Raw genomic sequence first — 21,613 nt, 5'->3', positions numbered from 1 at the left:
AGTAAAGACGACAGATGGAAAAGGCCATTCTGTAATTTCAGGCCGGGGCTCTTATGTTTTCTTTAGGTCTTCTCCATATACACCCTACAGATGTAGGATCTTAATTTGAGCCAGGTTGCTACAGCAGGAAAATAATCATGCAGCAACAGGAAATGTGAATTATTATGTGGATTATAATTAATGGACATTTTTGTGCGGGTTCATATGTATTTCGGAAGGGAAAATCAAGACTGAAATCTCAAAATGGAAATGACAAACTTCAGAAGCCTTTTTAAACCTCAAATACACTGCGCGTTTTACATTTCCTGCATTGCAGGAAAGTTCTCCTGCAACAGGGTGATCAAATTAACATCCTTCACTCTTAGAAAAAACTATTCCAAAAGGGTTCTTTGGCTGTCCCAATAGGTGAACACTGTTTGGTTCCAGGAACAACCCTTTTTGGTTACACTTAGAATAATTTTGGGTTCCATGTAGAAGCCTCTGTGGAAAGGGTCCTACATGGAATCCAAAGTGTTCTCCTATGGGGACAGCCGAAGAATGCTTTTAGGTTCTAGATAGCACCTTTTTAGCAGGCTATCATTGATAATAATTATAGGTATTGTAGCCGTCCCGTTCAATGCCTCTATAAACTAAAATGTCAGTACAAATGTAGGCCTTGTTTGAGGACAGACGTTTTGAGATGAGACTCAAGTACAGGGAGTGAATATTTAATTAATAAACAGACATGGAACAAGACAGGAAAGCATCTGGACATGAAAAACATAACGACATTAATGCTGACACTGGGAACAAACTGAGGAACAGACAGATATAGAGGGGGCAATCAACAAAGTGAAGGAGTCCAGGTGAGTCCAATATTGCGCTGATGCGCGTAAAATATGGTGACAGGTGTGCGTAATGATGGCCTGCTTGCGCCCTCGTGCGCCAGAGAGGGGGAACCGGAGCAGGCGTGACACCTTGTGATTTTTGAGGACTGGACGAACATAGGAGACACACAGATTTATCATTAACGAGTTAAATAATTAAATAAACCAACATACAGTAAGCATCCATGTCACGTTCATGACCTGTTTTTCCTTTTTCTTGTATTATTTTAGTTGGTCAGGGCGTGAGTTGGGGTGGGTTGTCGATGTGTTATTTTCTATGTTGGGATGTTTGTGGTCGGCTGGGTATGATTCTCAATCAGAGACAGATGTCAATCGTTGTCCCTGATTGAGAATCATACTTAGGCAGCCTGGGATTCACGTGTGTTTTGTGGGTGTTTGTATCTCGTGTCAGTGTTCGTACCTCACGGGACTGTTTTCGGTTTTGTCACGTTTGTTGTTTTTGTATGTGTAAGTGTTCAGTCTATGTTCATTAAAAGATGACCACTTTCCACTCTGCGTGTTGGTCCGATCCATGCTCCTCCTCGTCTGAGGAGGAGAACGACTTCGACAGCCGTTACAATCCAGGCAATTGAACAATTAATGGACTCGTCTCATATCTTCAATAAATGTATGGAGTTCTGCAATTGATGCAAAGCTAGTTTGAAAGGGCTTTTACATTTTTTAGCCCTTTGCAAAACCAACAGCCACTTGAGACATCGAGTAGCAGCCGGAGACTGTATGTTTGTGCTGATAAGTCAACTACGAGCTGCTATCTTCCACTGGAGAGTGACATTATAATCCATCACAGTCAACAGAGAAAAACACTGCCTGCATCTCTCCACAGCAACAGTCAAAACATGTCCGATTCACATCAGTATTGATAAGAGGAGCTAACCCAGAGTTTCCCAAACTTGGTCCTCGGAACCCCAAGGGGTGCACGTTTTGGTTTTTGCCCTAACACTACACAGCACTACACAGCACTACACAGCACTACACAGCACTACAAATCATCAATCTTTGAATCAGCTGTGTATTGTTAGGGCAAAAACCAAAACGTGCACCCCTTGGGGTTCCCAGGACCAAGTTTGTGAAACGCTGAGCTAACCTAACATGTAGTAATGGGAACAGACTCAAGAAATTACTCAATAAACAATAAATGAATGATAAAAGGCATTGGACAGTTTCTATAAAATATTATCACATTTAGAAACATGTTTATTGATTGCAGTCTGTGAGTAGCCTACAAGCTTCTCTACATGCTCTCAATCTCAGTGAGAAACTCACTGCTTCCAATGCAGAGCATCTTTTTAGATCAATTAAAAGTATTGGTCCAACTGCTAGCTAAATATTTTATAAGCACAGTTTGGTTGAGTTTAATAACTTTTACAGCCCAGCATTTTAAGTGGGCCTCGGCCGCCCCTATTCCACTCACGCACCAAGAGAGAGCCATGCACAGCAGCTATTTATTATTACTTATACAGCAATACAAACAAATATTTCATTTTCATTGTTGAATTATTTATGCTGAAGTCCTCTTATACCTCCATATGGCTCTTTAGTTCAGTAGCCAGACCACCTACAGATGGCACAGAGATGCCAGGGCTGAGAGAGAGAGTATCCAGGGTGGCATATTAGTCACATGCCACTTTCTACTAGAGAGAGGGAGAGATGAGGCTGGGGTATGGCAACAGCTAGAACAGCTACTGGACAGAGTATAAACATAGCTTTAAATCCCACAAAGATAATGCTAGTGTTATTGTCATCGATCAGCACCCAGAGAGATAAAGCTCAATCTTTCTTATTAAATGGTTTTTAAGACTCTTTAGGCTCAGATGAATATAATTCAGGTGTGTTCATTTCATCTCTCCCTATTCATTTATTGCCAGAAGAAGCAGTACAAAAAAGTGGCAAAGAGATCTCAAATGTGACTTGTTTCATGAAACAAGGCGTATGTCGCGTGTCACTACTTCACAAGAGAGCCATTTGAACGTAAACTTTTTTTTAAATCAAAATGCGTTTTTTGGGCAGAAATGCCTTCTAGAACGTGGACTTTCATGCGCCTTAATAACAAACTTGTATGCCATGTGTAAATACAAATAAAAAAATAAATTACGAGCTTAGTTGGTTTAGCCACAGAAAAAGTCAGCAACCTTCCCGCTACCAATGATTGGCTGAGATAATGAAGGGGCTGGACATCCCGAGAGATGAGTTTGGATTGGTCTGCCATGTAGCTCGCTTCTGTCTATTTGAGCTGGTCAGTATGTGTAGGTAATAGGGGTAAGATAGTCTAGTTAGCTACATTTTCAGATATTACACATTTCTAATTTTGTCAGAAAGTCATTTTCATTTCAATTTAAAGTGTACTGTTAGCTAGCTAGCTAGTGTTAGTTGGCTGGCTCACTAGCTAACGTTATGTGTATGATCTGTGTAGTAATATTGTAGTGACCCGCACAGACAGCTGTGTGTTATGTGTTAGGCTAGTAGGTGGTTGTGTTGTACTGACCAGTACCCAGTGTTCGCGGGGTCCGACATGTCAATCAACCTGCTATCTGCCAATCACGGGAATGCCTGGAATGTTCTGATGCCGGGCATCCTGGCGGTTGGCGGAGTGGCGTGGAGGGGGGTTGGGCAGGGGGATGGAGCATTGGAAGTTAAGACCAGGTTCAGCCTTTGTTCTCTCTCTTACGTCTAGGCTTCACAAGAGAAGGTCACGATTGGCTTGTGGTTTATCTTCCATTTATTTGGCGTGGGCTACGGCCAAACAGTAGCCTGTGTAAAGTTGGTTTAATAAACCGTCAATTCGCAAACTCAATCCTCTGTCTGGACAATTGTTCATTTATGATCTAGTCAGGTCATTACAATATTATTCGCTTCTCAGAGCCATTTGCTTTGCTAGTTATAACTTCATGTTAGCTAGCTAACATTGAACCTGGTTGATTAGCTACCTGCAGTTTCATGCAGGGTAGTAATGTCATGAGTTGGGATTATGGTTTATTATTTGCTAGCTAGCTAACCAAAATACTCCACTATGCAAGTAACCATTTTAATAGAATGTTCATGATGTCACCCTGACAACCGTTGAAAGACGTAGCTGGTACATTTGCTCTGGCTATCTACTCCGATTTCAGAGCACTCTTGTCTGAGTGTGCCAGAGCACAGAATAACCGACAAATTTACGAACGCTCAACACCCGTTGAATATGGCCGGTGTCAGTAAACATTGGCAAAAAAGTGTAAATTGTTGCCAGCAGCACAGTTGCAGTCACCAACGCTCTGGATAACATAAAAACAGCCTAACCAGCTCTGCTAGGGCAAGTAAAATGATCAGAGTGAGCTGTTCTCTCGTTTGTGTCTGGAAGTAGCTAGCCAACGTTAGCCAGTTAGCTTGGGTGCTTGACTGCTGTTGTTAGGACAGAACGCTTGGATCAACCCTACTCCTAGGCCTCACATGCGTATCTTTAAAGAGATGGGTAAAGCTTAAGAGGGTGTGAACGATGCTAAATGGGTGTGGACAAAAAAGAGCTCTCCAGTAGGTGTACCAAAACATTCAAGGCCATTTTCTCAAAAGTGAGGTTACAAGTTAATCAACTTTCAAAGCAGAATTACTTTCCCATTGTTCATCAACTGTCGTGTATGATATACCATTTTCTTGCTCAAATTTTGCTACATAAGACCGAATAGAGCTGGTCGGTCACATTGGTATTTTTCCTTTCAATCATGTGACACTTCTCCTGGTCACATCATTCACAGAAACCTTTCCTGTTACCAGTGGTGGTGTGCCCATCTTTCTCCCCCCACCCAATATTTGGATGGACAGAGGGAGAGAGATGAAGGGAAAGATGATTGAACAGCGGGTAGAGTGGGGATGCTGTTGAGATGTATGTTGCATTCCCAGAGTGCATTAATATGGCCGCCCTCCCTTACCTCCCACCCCCCATGTGACTCTGATTAATCCACTCTCCTGGTCCACCACAACCCCAGCCCTCCCAGCTCTCCCAGCCCACAGGCGCCTACAGCCCCCCACCCCGCCTGCCCCCATGGAAGGGAGAAGGAGAGATGGAGAGTCCTCATCATTCATCTACCGCCATCAATGACAGCTTACTACTGACGAACACTTCCACATGTACTGTGATCATATTAAAGCAGCCCAATCAGTCAGCGGATCATCAATATAGAGCCTGTGTGTGAGCGGAACAGAGCTGTACAGTCTGTATTGGTTCCTAGGTACTGCAGAGTGGAGAGGTGGCGGAGTTAGTATTCATTAGACAGCAGCACCGGCCTCTAGACAGACCTGGCTAGTGGAGCATAGAGAACACAGGCTCTGTGTGTGACTCATCAGACCTGGCTGATCCCCTGTCATGGGTCATTACTGGGAGAGGCATCCTTGTCTCCCCCCTTTGTCTCCCCTGCCCCTCTGCGACAGGCCACTGGGCAGTGGGCAAGGCCACATTCAACACTACCTCCAGCCTTCCCTAGAGTACCATCACACACTGACTGACTCCAACACTAGCTTCAGGCCACTACTGTTACAGAATAATACAGCTCTAGCCTTATTCCGGTTTGCTGTTCCAACGACAGGTATCACATTAATATTAACATTGTGGGAGAGGTGAGCATTCCAGCCACACTGCCATTGTTATGAAGGAGTAGTAATGGAATTATGCCTTGTACATTGAGAGCTGATCGATCTAGCTGCTGTACCATAGAGGTGATGTGACAAAGAGCCTGAGTCTAAATAGCCTGTCTAGGTATACTGTAGGGCGTGGTTACCGTCAGTTGTGGTTAGCGTCATTCCATGTTGATATACACTGAGTGAACAAAACATTAGGAACACCTACTCTTTCCATGACATAGACTGACCAGGTGAAAGCTATGATCCCTTATTGATGTCACTTGTCAGATGAAGGGGAGGAGACAGGTTAAATAAGAATTTCTACGCCTTGAGAGGTTGAATGGGCAAGAAAAAATATTTAAGTGCCTTTGAAAGGGGTATGGTAGTATTGGCCAGGCGCACTGGTTTGAGTTGGTCAAGAACTGCAACGCTGCTGTTTTTTTAACGCTCAACAGTTCCCTGTGTGTATCAAGAATAGTCCACCACCCAAAGGACATCCAGCCAACTTGACAAAACCGTGGGAAGCTTTGGAGTCAACATTGGCCAGCATCCCTGTGGAACGTTTACAACACCTTGTAGAGTCCATGCCCCGAGAAATTGAGTCTGTTCCAAGGGGGAAAGGGTAGGCAACTCAACATTAGGAAGGTGTTCCTAATGTTCTGTACACTCAGTGTATAATACAATATCTGACAATATTCATCGTTACTCCATTCATTCCTAATTTCTGCACGCAATGCATAGGCACAGTCATTAAATAGCCTTCATTGTAGCGGCTACCGTGCCTACACAAATCAACACAATCAAATGTTATTGTCATATGTACAGGTTTGACGTGGTATAGGGTTCACAGTTCAATAAAATGCTTCCTGGTTTGCAAGCTTATTCACTCATCATGAGGCTATGTCATATTTGTCATGTCATGTTCAGTGCACGTTTGCAGTCTAGGCTTTATGTTTGGTTTGGGCCTACTCTTTCCCTTTAACATATTGTGCTGTGTCTTCTTCTCTCGCTATCGCTCTCTCAACTCTATTCATTCTATTAGAATGTATGGAACGCCATATAACACCAGAGCGTCTTTCATGGTCATGGGATGAGAACTCCCGTCCTCTAGTCTACACAGGCCTATTGATGTTGTGCTGTTCCCAGCTATATGGTTGCATATTGCATCCTCTCTCTGTTGTTCATTCTGTTAAGCCTCTACTCGACTGAAATGTTGTTTACGAAAGTTCAATCAGGAAGGATGGTCTGCATGCTCATTTAACATCATCAAGCAGCATAACATAATTCACTATGCTTCCTATTATACAGGCATAGAGGGAATGAATACAAATGTATGATCATAAACATAGCGTCTCGTTCTTGTCCTCTTCCTATGTGCGGAATGTCATTCACTTGTTTACCTTCAGCCTACAAGCACGGCACAATAATGCACATTCCGCACCCTTGCTGTTTAACCTATGGGCTCACACTTGCAATTATCACTTTCCTTTCTCAACCAATGGGTGTACATGTTGGGATGTATTTATATGTCAACTTGCGCATGTTCTCTCACTTGCTGTTTTTCAGCAACAGTCTTGGACGACCATCATCCTTCCCACCACCACAAGCTACAGTGCCTTCAGAAAGTATTCATACCTCTTGACTTTTTTTGCTGTGTTACAAAGTGGTTTTAAAATGGATTTAATTGTAAAGAAAATTCAACGATCTACACAAAATTCTCTGTAATGTCAAAGTGGAAGAAAAATTGACATTTTTTTTTATGGAAGAATAAAACACTAACATATCTTGATTAGATAAGTATTCAACCCCCTGGGTCAATACATGTTACAATCACCTTTGGCAGCTGTGAGTCTTTCTGGGTAAGTCTCTATGAGCTTTGCACACTTGGACTGAACAATATTTGCCTATTATTCTTTAAAAAATGATTCAAGATCTGGCAAGTTGGTTGTTGATTATTGCTAGACAGCCATGATCAAGTCTTGCTATACATTTTCAAGTAGATTTACGTCAAACTGTAACTAAGCCACTCAGGAACATTCAATGTCCTCTTGGTAAGCAACTCCAGTGTATATTTGGCCTTGTGTTCAAGGTTATTGTCCTGCTGAAAGGTGAATTTGTCTCCCAGTGTCTGTTGGAAAGCAAACTGAACCAAGTTTTCCACTAGGATTCTGCCTTTGCTTATAGCTCTATTCTGTTTCTTTTTATCCACCCAAAAATCCCTAGTCCTAGCTAATGACAAGCATACCCATAACATGACGCAGCCACCTCCATGCTAGAAAATATGAAGAGAGCTACTCAGTGATGTGTTGTGCTGGATTTTCAACAAATGCTTTGTATTTGTATTCAGGACAAAAAGTTAATTTCTTTGTCAAATGTATAACTTTAGTGACAAAAAGGATCCATGTTTTGGAATAATTGTAATCTGTACAAGCTTCCATCTTTACCTGTCATCGGCATCCTTGGAGATGAGGCCATACCCTAAACTATTTGATAATATTCCATATTACATTCTGCCTCTGTTGTTCATTCAGTTAAGCCTGTACTCGATTGAACAATCATGTATCAGACACCACAAGTCTAAATCCTTCCTGTCCTCTTCCATGCACCACTAACACTAATTACAGCACACTGCAGGCACCACACACCTCTAACACATATTACAGCACACTGCAGACACCACACACCTCTAACACTAATTACAGCACACTGCAGACACCACACACCTCTAACACTAATTACAGCACACTGCAGGCACCATACATCACCAACACTAATTACAGCACACTGCAGGCACCACACACCTCTAACACATATTACAGCACACTGCAGACACCACACACCTCTAACACTAATTACAGCACACTGCAGGCACCACACATCACCAACACTAATTACAGCACACTGCAGGCACCACACACCTCTAACACATATTACAGCACACTGCAGACACCACACACCTCTAACACTAATTACAGCACACTGCAGGCACCACACAGCACTAACACTAATTACAGCACACTGCAGGCACCACACATCACTAACACTAATTACAGCACACTGCAGACACCACACATCACTAACACTAATTACAGCACACTGCAGACACCACACCACTAACACTAATTACAGCACACTGCAGACACCACACATCACTAGACTAATTAAAGCACACTGCAGACACCACACATCACTAACACTAATTAAAGCACACTGCAGACACCACACATCACTAGACTAATTAAAGCACACTGCAGACACCACACATCACCAACACTAATTACAGCACACTGCAGGCACCACACAGCACTAACACTAATTACAGCACACTGCAGGCACCACACAGCACTAACACTAATTACAGCACACTGCAGGCACCACACCACTAACACTAATTACAGCACACTGCAGGCACCACACACTAACACTAATTACAGCACACTGCAGACACCACACACCACTAACACTAATTACAGCACACTGCAGACACCACATCACTAACACTAATTACAGCACACTGCAGACACCACACATCACTAGACTAATTACAGCACACTGCAGACACCACACCACTAACACTAATTACAGCACACTGCAGGCACCACACCACTAACACTAATTACAGCACACTGCAGGCACCACACAGCACTAACACTAATTACAGCACACTGCAGACACCACACATCACTAACACTAATTACAGCACACTGCAGACACCACATCACTAACACAAATTACAGCACACTGCAGACACCACACCAATAACACTAATTACAGCACACTGCAGACACCACACATCACTAACATTAATTACAGCACACTGCAGACACCACACATCACTAAGACTAATCACAGCACACTGCAGACACCACACATCACTAAGACTAATTACAGCACACTGCAGACACCACACATCACTAACACTAATTACAGCACACTGCAGACACCACACATCACTAACACTAATTACAGCACACTGCAGACACCACACATCACTAAGACTAATTACAGCACACTGCAGACACCACACATCACTAACACTAATTACAGCACACTGCAGACACCACACATCACTAAGACTAATTACAGCACACTGCAGACACCACACATCACTAACACTAATTACAGCACACTGCAGACACCACACATCACTAACACTAATTACAGCACACTGCAGACACCACACACCACTAACACTAATTACAGCACACTGCAGACACCACACATCACTAGACTAATTACAGCACACTGCAGGCACCACACATCACTAACACTAATTACAGCACACTGCAGACACCACACATCACTAACACTAATTACAGCACACTGCAGACACCACACACCACTAACACTAATTACAGCACACTGCAGACACCACACATCACTAGACTAATTACAGGACACTGCAGGCACCACACATCACTAACACTAATTACAGCACACTGCAGACACCACACATCACTAACACTAATTACAGCACACTGCAGACACCACACACCACTAACACTAATTACAGCACACTGCAGGCACCACACAGCACTAACACTAATTACAGCACACTGCAGACACCACACATCACTAACACTAATTACAGCACACTGCAGACACCACACATCACTAACACTAATTACAGCACACTGCAGGCACCACACATCACTAACACTAATTACAGCACACTGCAGACACCACACATCACTAACACTAATTACAGCACACTGCAGACACCACACATCACTAACACTAATTACAGCACACTGCAGGCACCACACATCACTAACACTAATTAAAGCACACTGCAGACACCACACATCACTAACACTAATTACAGCACACTGCAGACACCACACATCACTAACACTAATTACAGCACACTGCAGGCACCACACATCACTAACACTAATTACAGCACACTGCAGACACCACACATCACTAACACTAATTACAGCACACTGCAGACACCACACATCACTAGACTAATTAAAGCACACTGCAGACACCACACATCACTAACACTAATTACAGCACACTGCAGACACCACACATCACTAACACTAATTACAGCACACTGCAGACACCACACATCACTAGACTAATTAAAGCACACTGCAGACACCACACATCACTAACACTAATTACAGCACACTGCAGACACCACACTACTAACACTAATTACAGCACACTGCAGACACCACACCACTAACACTAATTACAGCACACTGCAGACACCACACATCACTAACACTAATTACAGCACACTGCAGACACCACACATCACTAGACTAATTAAAGCACACTGCAGACACCACACCACTAACACTAATTACAGCACACTGCAGACACCACACCACTAACACTAATTACAGCACACTGCAGGCACCACACACCACTAACACTAATTACAGCACACTGCAGACACCACACACCACTAACACTAATTACAGCACACTGCAGACACCACACATCACTAACACTAATTACAGCACACTGCAGGCACCACATCACTAACACTAATTACAGCACACTGCAGACACCACACATCACTAACACTAATTACAGCACACTGCAGACACCACACATCACTAACACTAATTACAGCACACTGCAGACACCACACATCACTAACACTAATTACAGCACACTGCAGACACCACACATCACTAAGACTAATTACAGCACACTGCAGACACCACACATCACTAACACTAATTACAGCACACTGCAGGCACCACACATCACTAACACTAATTACAGCACACTGCAGGCACCACATCACTAACACTAATTACAGCACACTGCAGGCACCACACATCACTAAGACTAATTACAGCACACTGCAGACACCACACATCACTAACACTAATTACAGCACACTGCAGGCACCACATCACTAACACTAATTACAGCACACTGCAGACACCACACATCACTAACACTAATTACAGCACACTGCAGGCACCACACCACTAACACTAATTACAGCACACTGCAGACACCACACCAATAACACTAATTACAGCACACTGCAGACACCACACATCACTAAGACTAATTACAGCACACTGCAGACACCACACATCACTAACACTAATTACAGCACACTGCAGGCACCACATCACTAACACTAATTACAGCACACTGCAGACACCACACATCACTAACACTAATTACAGCACACTGCAGGCACCACACATCACTAAGACTAATTACAGCACACTGCAGACACCACACATCACTAACACTAATTACAGCACACTGCAGGCACCACATCACTAACACTAATTACAGCACACTGCAGGCACCACACATCACTAACACTAATTACAGCACACTGCAGGCACCACATCACTAACACTAATTACAGCACACTGCAGACACCACACACCTCTAACACTAATTACAGCACACTGCAGGCACCACATCACTAACGCTAATTACAGCACACTGCAGACACCACACATCACTAACACTAATTACAGCACACTGCAGACACCACACATCACTAACACTAATTACAGCACACTGCAGGCACCACATCACTAACACTAATTACAGCACACTGCAGACACCACACATCACTAACACTAATTACAGCACACTGCAGACACCACACATCACTAGACTAATTAAAGCACACTGCAGACACCACACATCACTAACACTAATTACAGCACACTGCAGACACCACACATCACTAACACTAATTACAGCACACTGCAGACACCACACATCACCAACACTAATTACAGCACACTGCAGACACCACACATCACTAACACTAATTACAGCACACTGCAGGCACCACACCACTAACACTAATTACAGCACACTGCAGACACCACACACCACTAACACTAATTACAGCACACTGCAGACACCACACATCACTAACACTAATTACAGCACACTGCAGGCACCACACCACTAACACTAATTACAGCACACTGCAGACACCACACACCACTAACACTAATTACAGCAGACTGCAGACACCACACATCACTAACACTAATTACAGCACACTGCAGGCACCACACATCACTAACACTAATTACAGCACACTGCAGACACCACACATCACCAACACTAATTACAGCACACTGCAGACACCACACACCACTAACACTAATTACAGCACACTGCAGACACCACACATCACTAACACTAATTACAGCACACTGCAGGCACCACACCACTAACACTAATTACAGCACACTGCAGACACCACACCAATAACACTAATTACAGCACACTACAGGCACCACACATCACTAACACTAATTACAGCCCACTGCAGACACCACATCACTAACACTAATTACAGCACACTGCAGGCACCACATCACTAACACTAATTACAGCACACTGCAGACACCACACACCTCTAACACTAATTACAGCACACTGCAGGCACCACACCACTAACACTAATTACAGCACACTGCAGACACCACACATCACTAACACTAATTACAGCACACTGCAGGCACCACATCACTAACACTAATTACAGCACACTGCAGGCACCACACATCACTAACACTAATTACAGCACACTGCAGACACCACATCACTAACACTAATTACAGCACACTGCAGACACCACACATCACTAACACTAATTACAGCACACTGCAGACACCACACATCACTAACACTAATTACAGCACACTGCAGACACCACACATCACTAACACTAATTACAGCACACTGCAGACACCACATCACTAACACTAATTACAGCACACTGCAGACACCACACATCACTAACACTAATTACAGCACACTGCAGACACCACATCACTAACACTAATTACAGCACACTGCAGACACCACACATCACTAAGACTAATTAAAGCACACTGCAGACACCACACATCACTAGACTAATTAAAGCACACTGCAGACACCACACATCACTAACACTAATTACAGCACACTGCAGACACCACACATCACTAGACTAATTAAAGCACACTGCAGACACCACACATCACTAACACTAATTACAGCACTCTGCAGACACCACACATCACTAACACTAATTACAGCACACTGCAGACACCACACATCACCAACACTAATTACAGCACACTGCAGACACCACACATCACTAACACTAATTAAAGCACACTGCAGACACCACACATCACTAACACTAATTACAGCACACTACAGACACCACACTACTAACACTAATTACAGCACACTGCAGACACCACACATCACTAACACTAATTACAGCACACTGCAGACACCACACATCACCAACACTAATTACAGCACACTGCAGACACCACACATCACTACCACTAATTAAAGCACACTGCAGACACCACACATCACTAACACTAATTACAGCAGACTGCAGACACCACACATCACTAACACTAATTAAAGCACACTGCAGACACCACACATCACTAACACTAATTACAGCACACTGCAGACACCACACATCACTAGACTAATTAAAGCACACTGCAGACACCACACATCACTAACACTAATTACAGCACACTGCAGACACCACACTACTAACACTAATTACAGCACACTGCAGACACCACACATCACTAACACTAATTACAGCACACTGCAGACACCACACATCACTAACACTAATTACAGCACACTGAAGACACCACATCACTAATTAAAGCACACTGCAGACACCACACATCACTAACACTAATTACAGCACACTGCAGACACCACACATCACTAACACTAATTACAGCACACTGAAGACACCACATCACTAATTACAGCACACTGCAGACACCACACCACTAACACTAATTACAGCACACTGGAGACACCACACATCACTAACACTAATTACAGCACACTGCAGACACCACACATCACTAGACTAATTAAAGCACACTGCAGACACCACACATCACTACCACTAATTAAAGCACACTGCAGACACCACACCACTAACACTAATTACAGCACACATCACTAACACTAATTACAGCACACTGCAGACACCACACATCACTAGACTAATTAAAGCACACTGCAGACACCACACATCACTAACACTAATTACAGCACACTGCAGACACCACACATCACTAACACTAATTAAAGCACACTGCAGACACCACACATCACTAGACTAATTAAAGCACACTGCAGACACCACACATCACTAACACTAATTACAGCACACTGCAGACACCACACATCACTAGACTAATTAAAGCACACTGCAGGCACCACACATCACTAACACTAATTACAGCACACTGCAGACACCACACATCACTAGACTAATTAAAGCACACTGCAGGCACCACACATCACTAACACTAATTCCAGCACACTGCAGACACCACACATCACTAGACTAATTAAAGCACACTGCAGGCACCACCCATCACTAACACTAATTACAGCACACTGCAGACACCACACACCACTAACACTAATTACAGCACACTGCAGACACCACACCAATAACACTAATTACAGCACACTGCAGGCACCACACATCACTAACACTAATTACAGCACACTGCAGACACCACACATCACTAACACTAATTACAGCACACTGCAGGCACCACACCACTAACACTTATTACAGCACACTGCAGGCACCACACACTAACACTAATTACAGCACACTGCAGACACCACACATCACTAACACTAATTACAGCACACTGCAAACACCACACACCACTAACACTAATTACAGCACACTGCAGGCACCACACACTAACACTAATTACAGCACACTGCAGGCACCACACCACTAACACTAATTACAGCACACTGCAGACACCACACACTAACACTAATTACAGCACACTGCAGACACCACACACTAACACTAATTACAGCACACTGCAGGCACCACACCACTAACACTAATTACAGCACACTGCAGGCACCACACCACTAACACTAATTACAGCACACTGCAGGCACCACACACTAACACTAATTACAGCACACTGCAGGCACCACACATCACCAACACTAATTACAGCACACTGCAGACACCACACACTAACACTAATTACAGCACACTGCAGGCACCACACATCACTAACACTAATTACAGCACACTGCAGACACCACACACCACTAACACTAATTACAGCACACTGCAGACACCACACACCACTAACACTAATTACAGCACACTGCAGACACCACACACCACTAACACTAATTACAGCACACTGCAGACACCACACATCACTAACACTAATTACAGCACACTGCAGACACCACACACCACTAACACTAATTACAGCACACTGCAGACACCACATCACTAACACTAATTACAGCACACTGCAGGCACCACACATCACCAACACTAATTACAGCACACTGCAGACACCACACACTAACACTAATTACAGCACACTGCAGACACCACACATCACTAACACTAATTACAGCACACTGCAGACACCACACACCACTAACACTAATTACAGCACACTGCAGGCACCACACACTAACACTAATTACAGCACACTGCAGACACCACATCACTAACACTAATTACAGCACACTGCAGACACCACACACCACTAACACTAATTACAGCACACTGCAGACACCACACATCACTAACACTAATTACAGCACACTGCAGACACCACACATCACTAACACTAATTACAGCACACTGCAGACACCACACATCACCAACACTAATTACAGCACACTGCAGACACCACACATCACTAAGACTAATTACAGCACACTGCAGACACCACACATCACTAACACTAATTACAGCACACTGCAGACACCACACATCACCAACACTAATTACAGCACACTGCAGACACCACACATCACTAAGACTAATTAAAGCACACTGCAGACACCACACATCACTAAGACTAATTACAGCACACTGCAGGCACCACACACCACTAACACTAATTACAGCACACTGCAGACACCACACATCACTAACACTAATTACAGCACACTGCAGACACCACACATCACTAACACTAATTACAGCACACTGCAGGCACCACACATCACTAACACTAATTACAGCACACTGCAGACACCACACATCACTAGACTAATTAAAGCACACTGCAGACACCACACATCACTAACACTAATTACAGCACACTGCAGACACCACACATCACTAGACTAATTAAAGCACACTGCAGACACCACACACCACTAACACTAATTAAAGCACACTGCAGACACCACACATCACTAACACTAATTACAGCACACTGCAGACACCACACATCACTAAGACTAATTACAGCACACTGCAGACACCACACATCACTAAGACTAATTACAGCACACTGCAGACACCACACACCACTAAGACTAATTACAGCACACTGCAGACACCACACATCACTAAGACTAATTACAGCACACTGCAGACACCACACACCACTAACACTAATTACAGCACACTGCAGACACCACACACCACTAAGACTAATTACAGCACACTGCAGACACCACACACCACTAACACTAATTACAGCACACTGCAGACACCACACACCACTAACACTAATTACAGCACACTGCAGACACCACACACCACTAAGACTAATTACAGCACACTGCAGACACCACACATCACTAACACTAATTACAGCACACTGCAGGCACCACATCACCAACATACAGCCCACTGACTGGATGGATCCCTACACGTCCACACTCAGACCAAGGAAAGAGACACATCAGAAATTTAGGAAGCTTTCTCAAGCCATGCTGCTATTATGTATGAAACCAATGCTTGGCAGCACATTGCAGACTCAATGCATACATTTTACATCCCATTCACAGGTTGTCCACCAGACTAGGAGCTACTGTAAATCCACAATGAGGAGAGGCTCTGAACACAGGTTTGACTGTAGTCTAACATGACAGGCTATTAGATCCTCCTCTCCGGCTCATCTCAGAGACTCTGATAGTGATTTCCGTCATAAGCCTTCTGGAAAGAGAAATCCATTACACAGCTGAGCAACTCTGAGAAAACATTGTATGATGATTGTGTCTAACATGGCAAAAATGTCAAATTAGAGAATTATACACATGAGGAGCATGACAGTGAGAGGTTCTCTGCTCTCTGATGTCCTGAGGAGAATGGTGATAGTGAGGACTGAGTAGGAGTGACACTGGCCCTTTGATCATTGCTATAAGGCCCTATGACATAGATGTTTCTGAAGACAGTGTGGTGTTTATGATACAACCCTCCGGCATTACAAACAAAGAAAAACAACTACTTAGGAGGAAGAAAAACCCATTGTAAAGATGCCTGCAGGACAAACATACCTGTCATTTCTGTGCTGCTGAAGCATTCCAGCCCATTTTGATTCCTGACACTGTGGGCGACTGTACTGACGACACAGTGGAAAGATTGTCCCTATTACAGAACTAAAAGCGATAGAAACGTCAAACAGTGTCACGACTTCCGACGAAGTCGGGTTCCTCTGCTTGTTCGGTCGGCGCTCGGCGGTCGACGTCACCGGTCTTCTAGCCATCGCCGATCCACCTTTCATTTTCCATTTGTATTGTCTTGTTTTCCCACACACCTGGTTTACATTCCCTCATTACTTGTCGTGTATATAACCCTCTGTTCCCCCCATGTCTGTGTGTGAAATTGTTTGTTGTAAAGTGTTTGTGCACTTTGACTGGTTCGCAACGGGTTATTTTGTACCCATATTTGGTGTTCTGGGTGCCGTTGTTTTTTTTTCATATTAAACTGCTTTGGTTTTTACCCAGTTCTGCTCTCCTGCGCCTGACTTCCCTGCAGCCAGTCACACATCCCTTACAAACAGTTCCTAGTTCAGTGTAGTCTGACCATTTCCAGGTCAGTGGTTGAGCTGAGAGTATCCTTTCTCAAAGGCATTGGAGTTGTGATCTATTTTAACAGTATTTTATCCCAGCTAGCACAAATCCAGGCCTTCTCACAGTAGATGGTCACACAGACAACACCCTCGCATGCTGTTACCCTGGGTGCCAAAACCAGCAGTGGTGGAAAAACTACCCAATTGTCATACTTGAGTAAAAGTAAAGATTACTTAATAGAAAATGACTAAAGTGAACGTTACCCAGTAAAATCCTACTTGAGTAAAAGTTTAAAAGTATTTGGTTTTAAACATACTTAAGTATCAAAAGTAAATGTAATTGCTAAAATATAAAGTAAAGTACAGATACCCCCAAAAACTACTAAAGTATAACTTTAAAGTAGTTTTACTTAAATACTTTACACCACTGAAAACCAGTTGCCCTGGAGAGGGCTTGGAGAGGGGCAACTGGCTTAGGTCAGATCAGGAAGTTAGAGTTAGACTATCACTCACCACCAGAGAGAGAGGCCTCTTCCATGACACCACTCCTATCAGTCCAGACAGCAGCACCTGAAAGAGAACAACACTATAGGTCAGTGGAAGGGAGGAAAACGCAGTAGAACAGTTAGGATAACCAACATGGTTTAACCAACAAGTTTTTCCCTATAGGTTAACTGTGGTGTGATCATGGATTGTGATCATATCTCCTTGGTGTGAGTTGACACATCACAGTATCACAGTACATTTTTGAAACTTCATATCTGGTGTTCTATTAGCCTCCAGCATTCTGTTTCTCTACATTCTCTCTCCTTCACCCACCATTAACCAACAACACCCCCCCACCCACCCAGCTTCTCTCTCTCTCTCCCCCTCTCCATCTCTCCCTCTCACTTACACGCTAGCCTCTCTCTCAATCCCTGAGTTTAGCTGGAAAGACGTCAGACCTAGAGGAAGCCTTTCACTACCAAGCCAAGGGCAAACCAATCCCCTTCACTGTTGTAGCCATCTTAACTTGTTTAAGTCTTTGACTGATACTCAAAATGAGAACTCAAAAATGAAAACTCAAAAATATACTGAAAACACACTGAACCAGACGGTGAGAGAGCGCCTACTCCAATGCTGTCCACTCATTTCACGGCAAACACAGATTGCAAATGCTAATGTTTGTTTATGTCGCTAACTGTTTCAGACATATTCCTGTTGTTAAAACCCTTCTAACATACATTGCAGTCGTTACATAAAAATCACACACGAGTAAAACATTTGACATTGTTTATTATTAGAGTTGAAAGTTATTCTGTATTGCTGACCTGAACTGCTTGGAGAGCGAGCTTGGGTCACATCTGCATATTCTATCATTTGAGTTTTCTATGTAGAAGGGTATTTTCCTAATATCGGTATTCTTTGAATGTGAGATGTGATATTATGTCCTAATATTTTGTTACATGTATTAGGACATAATGGCCATTGTCCATATTCCTTAGTTCCAGCTCACTTTCTGCACCTGTACAGAAATACCACCATTTTGCTCCTGATTCTGTCAGACTACCGAGGCTGTGCGCACGTGTAACTGCCTGGGATCTAGCCTACTATCTTACTGAGCCCCAATGGATGTACAGTAAGAACATTTGGGAGATGTTAAATTTGCACAGTGTTATTCACATTTTACCCATTTTAGATGAGGGCTGAAGATCAATGAGAATGGCAGATCCTTACTGTTTTAGATCAGGACGATTATTTATCTTGTCCAATCAAAATGTGCTGAGTGACTCCCTGACTGCAGATTAGCAACGAGGAGAAAGTAGAACACCTTAAATGAACATAGTTGTATTGTCACGTCCTGACCATAGAGAGTCCTTATTTTCTATGGTAGAGTAGGTCAGGGCGTGACTGGGGGGTTGGTCTAGTTTATTATTTCTATGTGGGGTTCTAGGTTTGTTTTTCTATGTTGGTGATTGTGTATGATTCCCAATTAGAGGCAGCTGGTAATCGTTGTCTCTAATTGGGGATCATATTTAGGTAGCTTTTTTCCACCTGTGTTTATGGGATATTGTTTTGAGTTAGTGCACGTAGCAACTCTGTAGTCACAGCTTGTTGTTAGTTTATTGTTTATTTGTTTTTGTCTCTGCATAGTTTCACTTTCTAATAAATAATGTGGAACTCAACATCTGCTGTGCCTTGGTCCGATATTTATTCTAACGTACGTGACATGTATATACAGTGTGCAGGAACCAATACCTATTGTCTGCCAAAATGTACACATCTTATCACTGTAACCTACTGTCTACATAATTATGCATGTTTATGTCTACACTGTAAGATTCTTTTGTTTTGAACAGTGACAAAATCGAGGCAAGATGATTTTACATACTCAGTCATTTTAATTCTGAAATTATAATTTGATGGCATCATTAAACATATTCTGCAAGTGACATAAATATGTATCGGAAGCTTGGAGAGTGATGATCATTTCAAAGGCAGATGTCTAGCGAGATGTGAACGCTTCACTATCTATTTGCTCTCATGAATTATAGATCACGCATTCTGTTGCAACAGAGGAAGAGAGAGAGAGCATGAGAGAGAGAGAGAGAGAGAGAGCAAGAGGGAGGGAAGGGGGGAGGGAGAGATGGAGATAAAGGCTGTATCCCTGCAAATGCAGTCTGATAGTAAATCTGTTCAGCAGTAAAAGCAGCCCTGGTCTGTGCCAGACAGCAGACACACAGAGATCAGCTCCTCTCTTATGCTCCTGTCGTTAGCACAGACACCTCTGGTCCAGAGCAACACTGTAACCGTCTCACACACCTGATCTCCAAACAGCCCCCGTCAACCTCTGATACCACATAAAGAACCCAGGAGCACATGAATGGATGGCTATTACCGCGGCAACACAGTTCAGTTTCACTTTTCTTTCCATAGAGCTTAGTTGTCATGGCACCCAGGGGACTCCTCCCTCTTATCTCCAAGTTTCATTCTTACATCTCGGATGGTGGAGGAGAGGAAGGACAGGCTGGCTGCATTAAGTCCTGCACCAGCCCTCTTCCAGGGGACAAAGGGAACATTCATTAGCTAACACTCTTAACTGGTGAGATATCAATGGTAGAGCATGGAAACCACTCAGCCTTGTCACTACTCGGACAGCTGGTCATAAGGGGAAACTTCAGGAAGTTAGATGTCTGAGAGTGAAACAGCTTTGGTCCCCTGAAGGAGACAGGGAGAAGGATAGTCAGGTAGGCTTTAGGGGCTAGTGGAGCTGCTAAACCCTGGGCTGAGGCTGGCTGGAGCAGAGGCTGTAGCTATGGTTGTCTCTGGCTG

At 43.5% G+C, this 21,613-nt stretch overlaps 1 protein-coding gene across 1 annotated transcript in view; it reads right to left on the bottom strand.

Moving 5' to 3' along the window:
- The window catches only part of LOC129834404 (protein ENTREP2-like), a 134,598-nt gene that overhangs the window by 56,436 nt on the left and 56,549 nt on the right, over positions 1-21,613 (bottom strand). The window contains exon 2 of the mRNA XM_055899350.1: positions 18,815-18,871. Coding sequence (XP_055755325.1) covers positions 18,815-18,871 — 57 coding nt within the window. The remainder of the gene's footprint in view (positions 1-18,814; positions 18,872-21,613) is intronic.

Source organism: Salvelinus fontinalis, chromosome 35, assembly GCF_029448725.1.
Source record: "Salvelinus fontinalis isolate EN_2023a chromosome 35, ASM2944872v1, whole genome shotgun sequence".
NCBI lineage: Eukaryota > Metazoa > Chordata > Actinopteri > Salmoniformes > Salmonidae > Salvelinus > Salvelinus fontinalis.
Note: the sequence above shows the minus strand (reverse complement) of the source record. Positions and strands in the feature narration are given on the sequence as shown.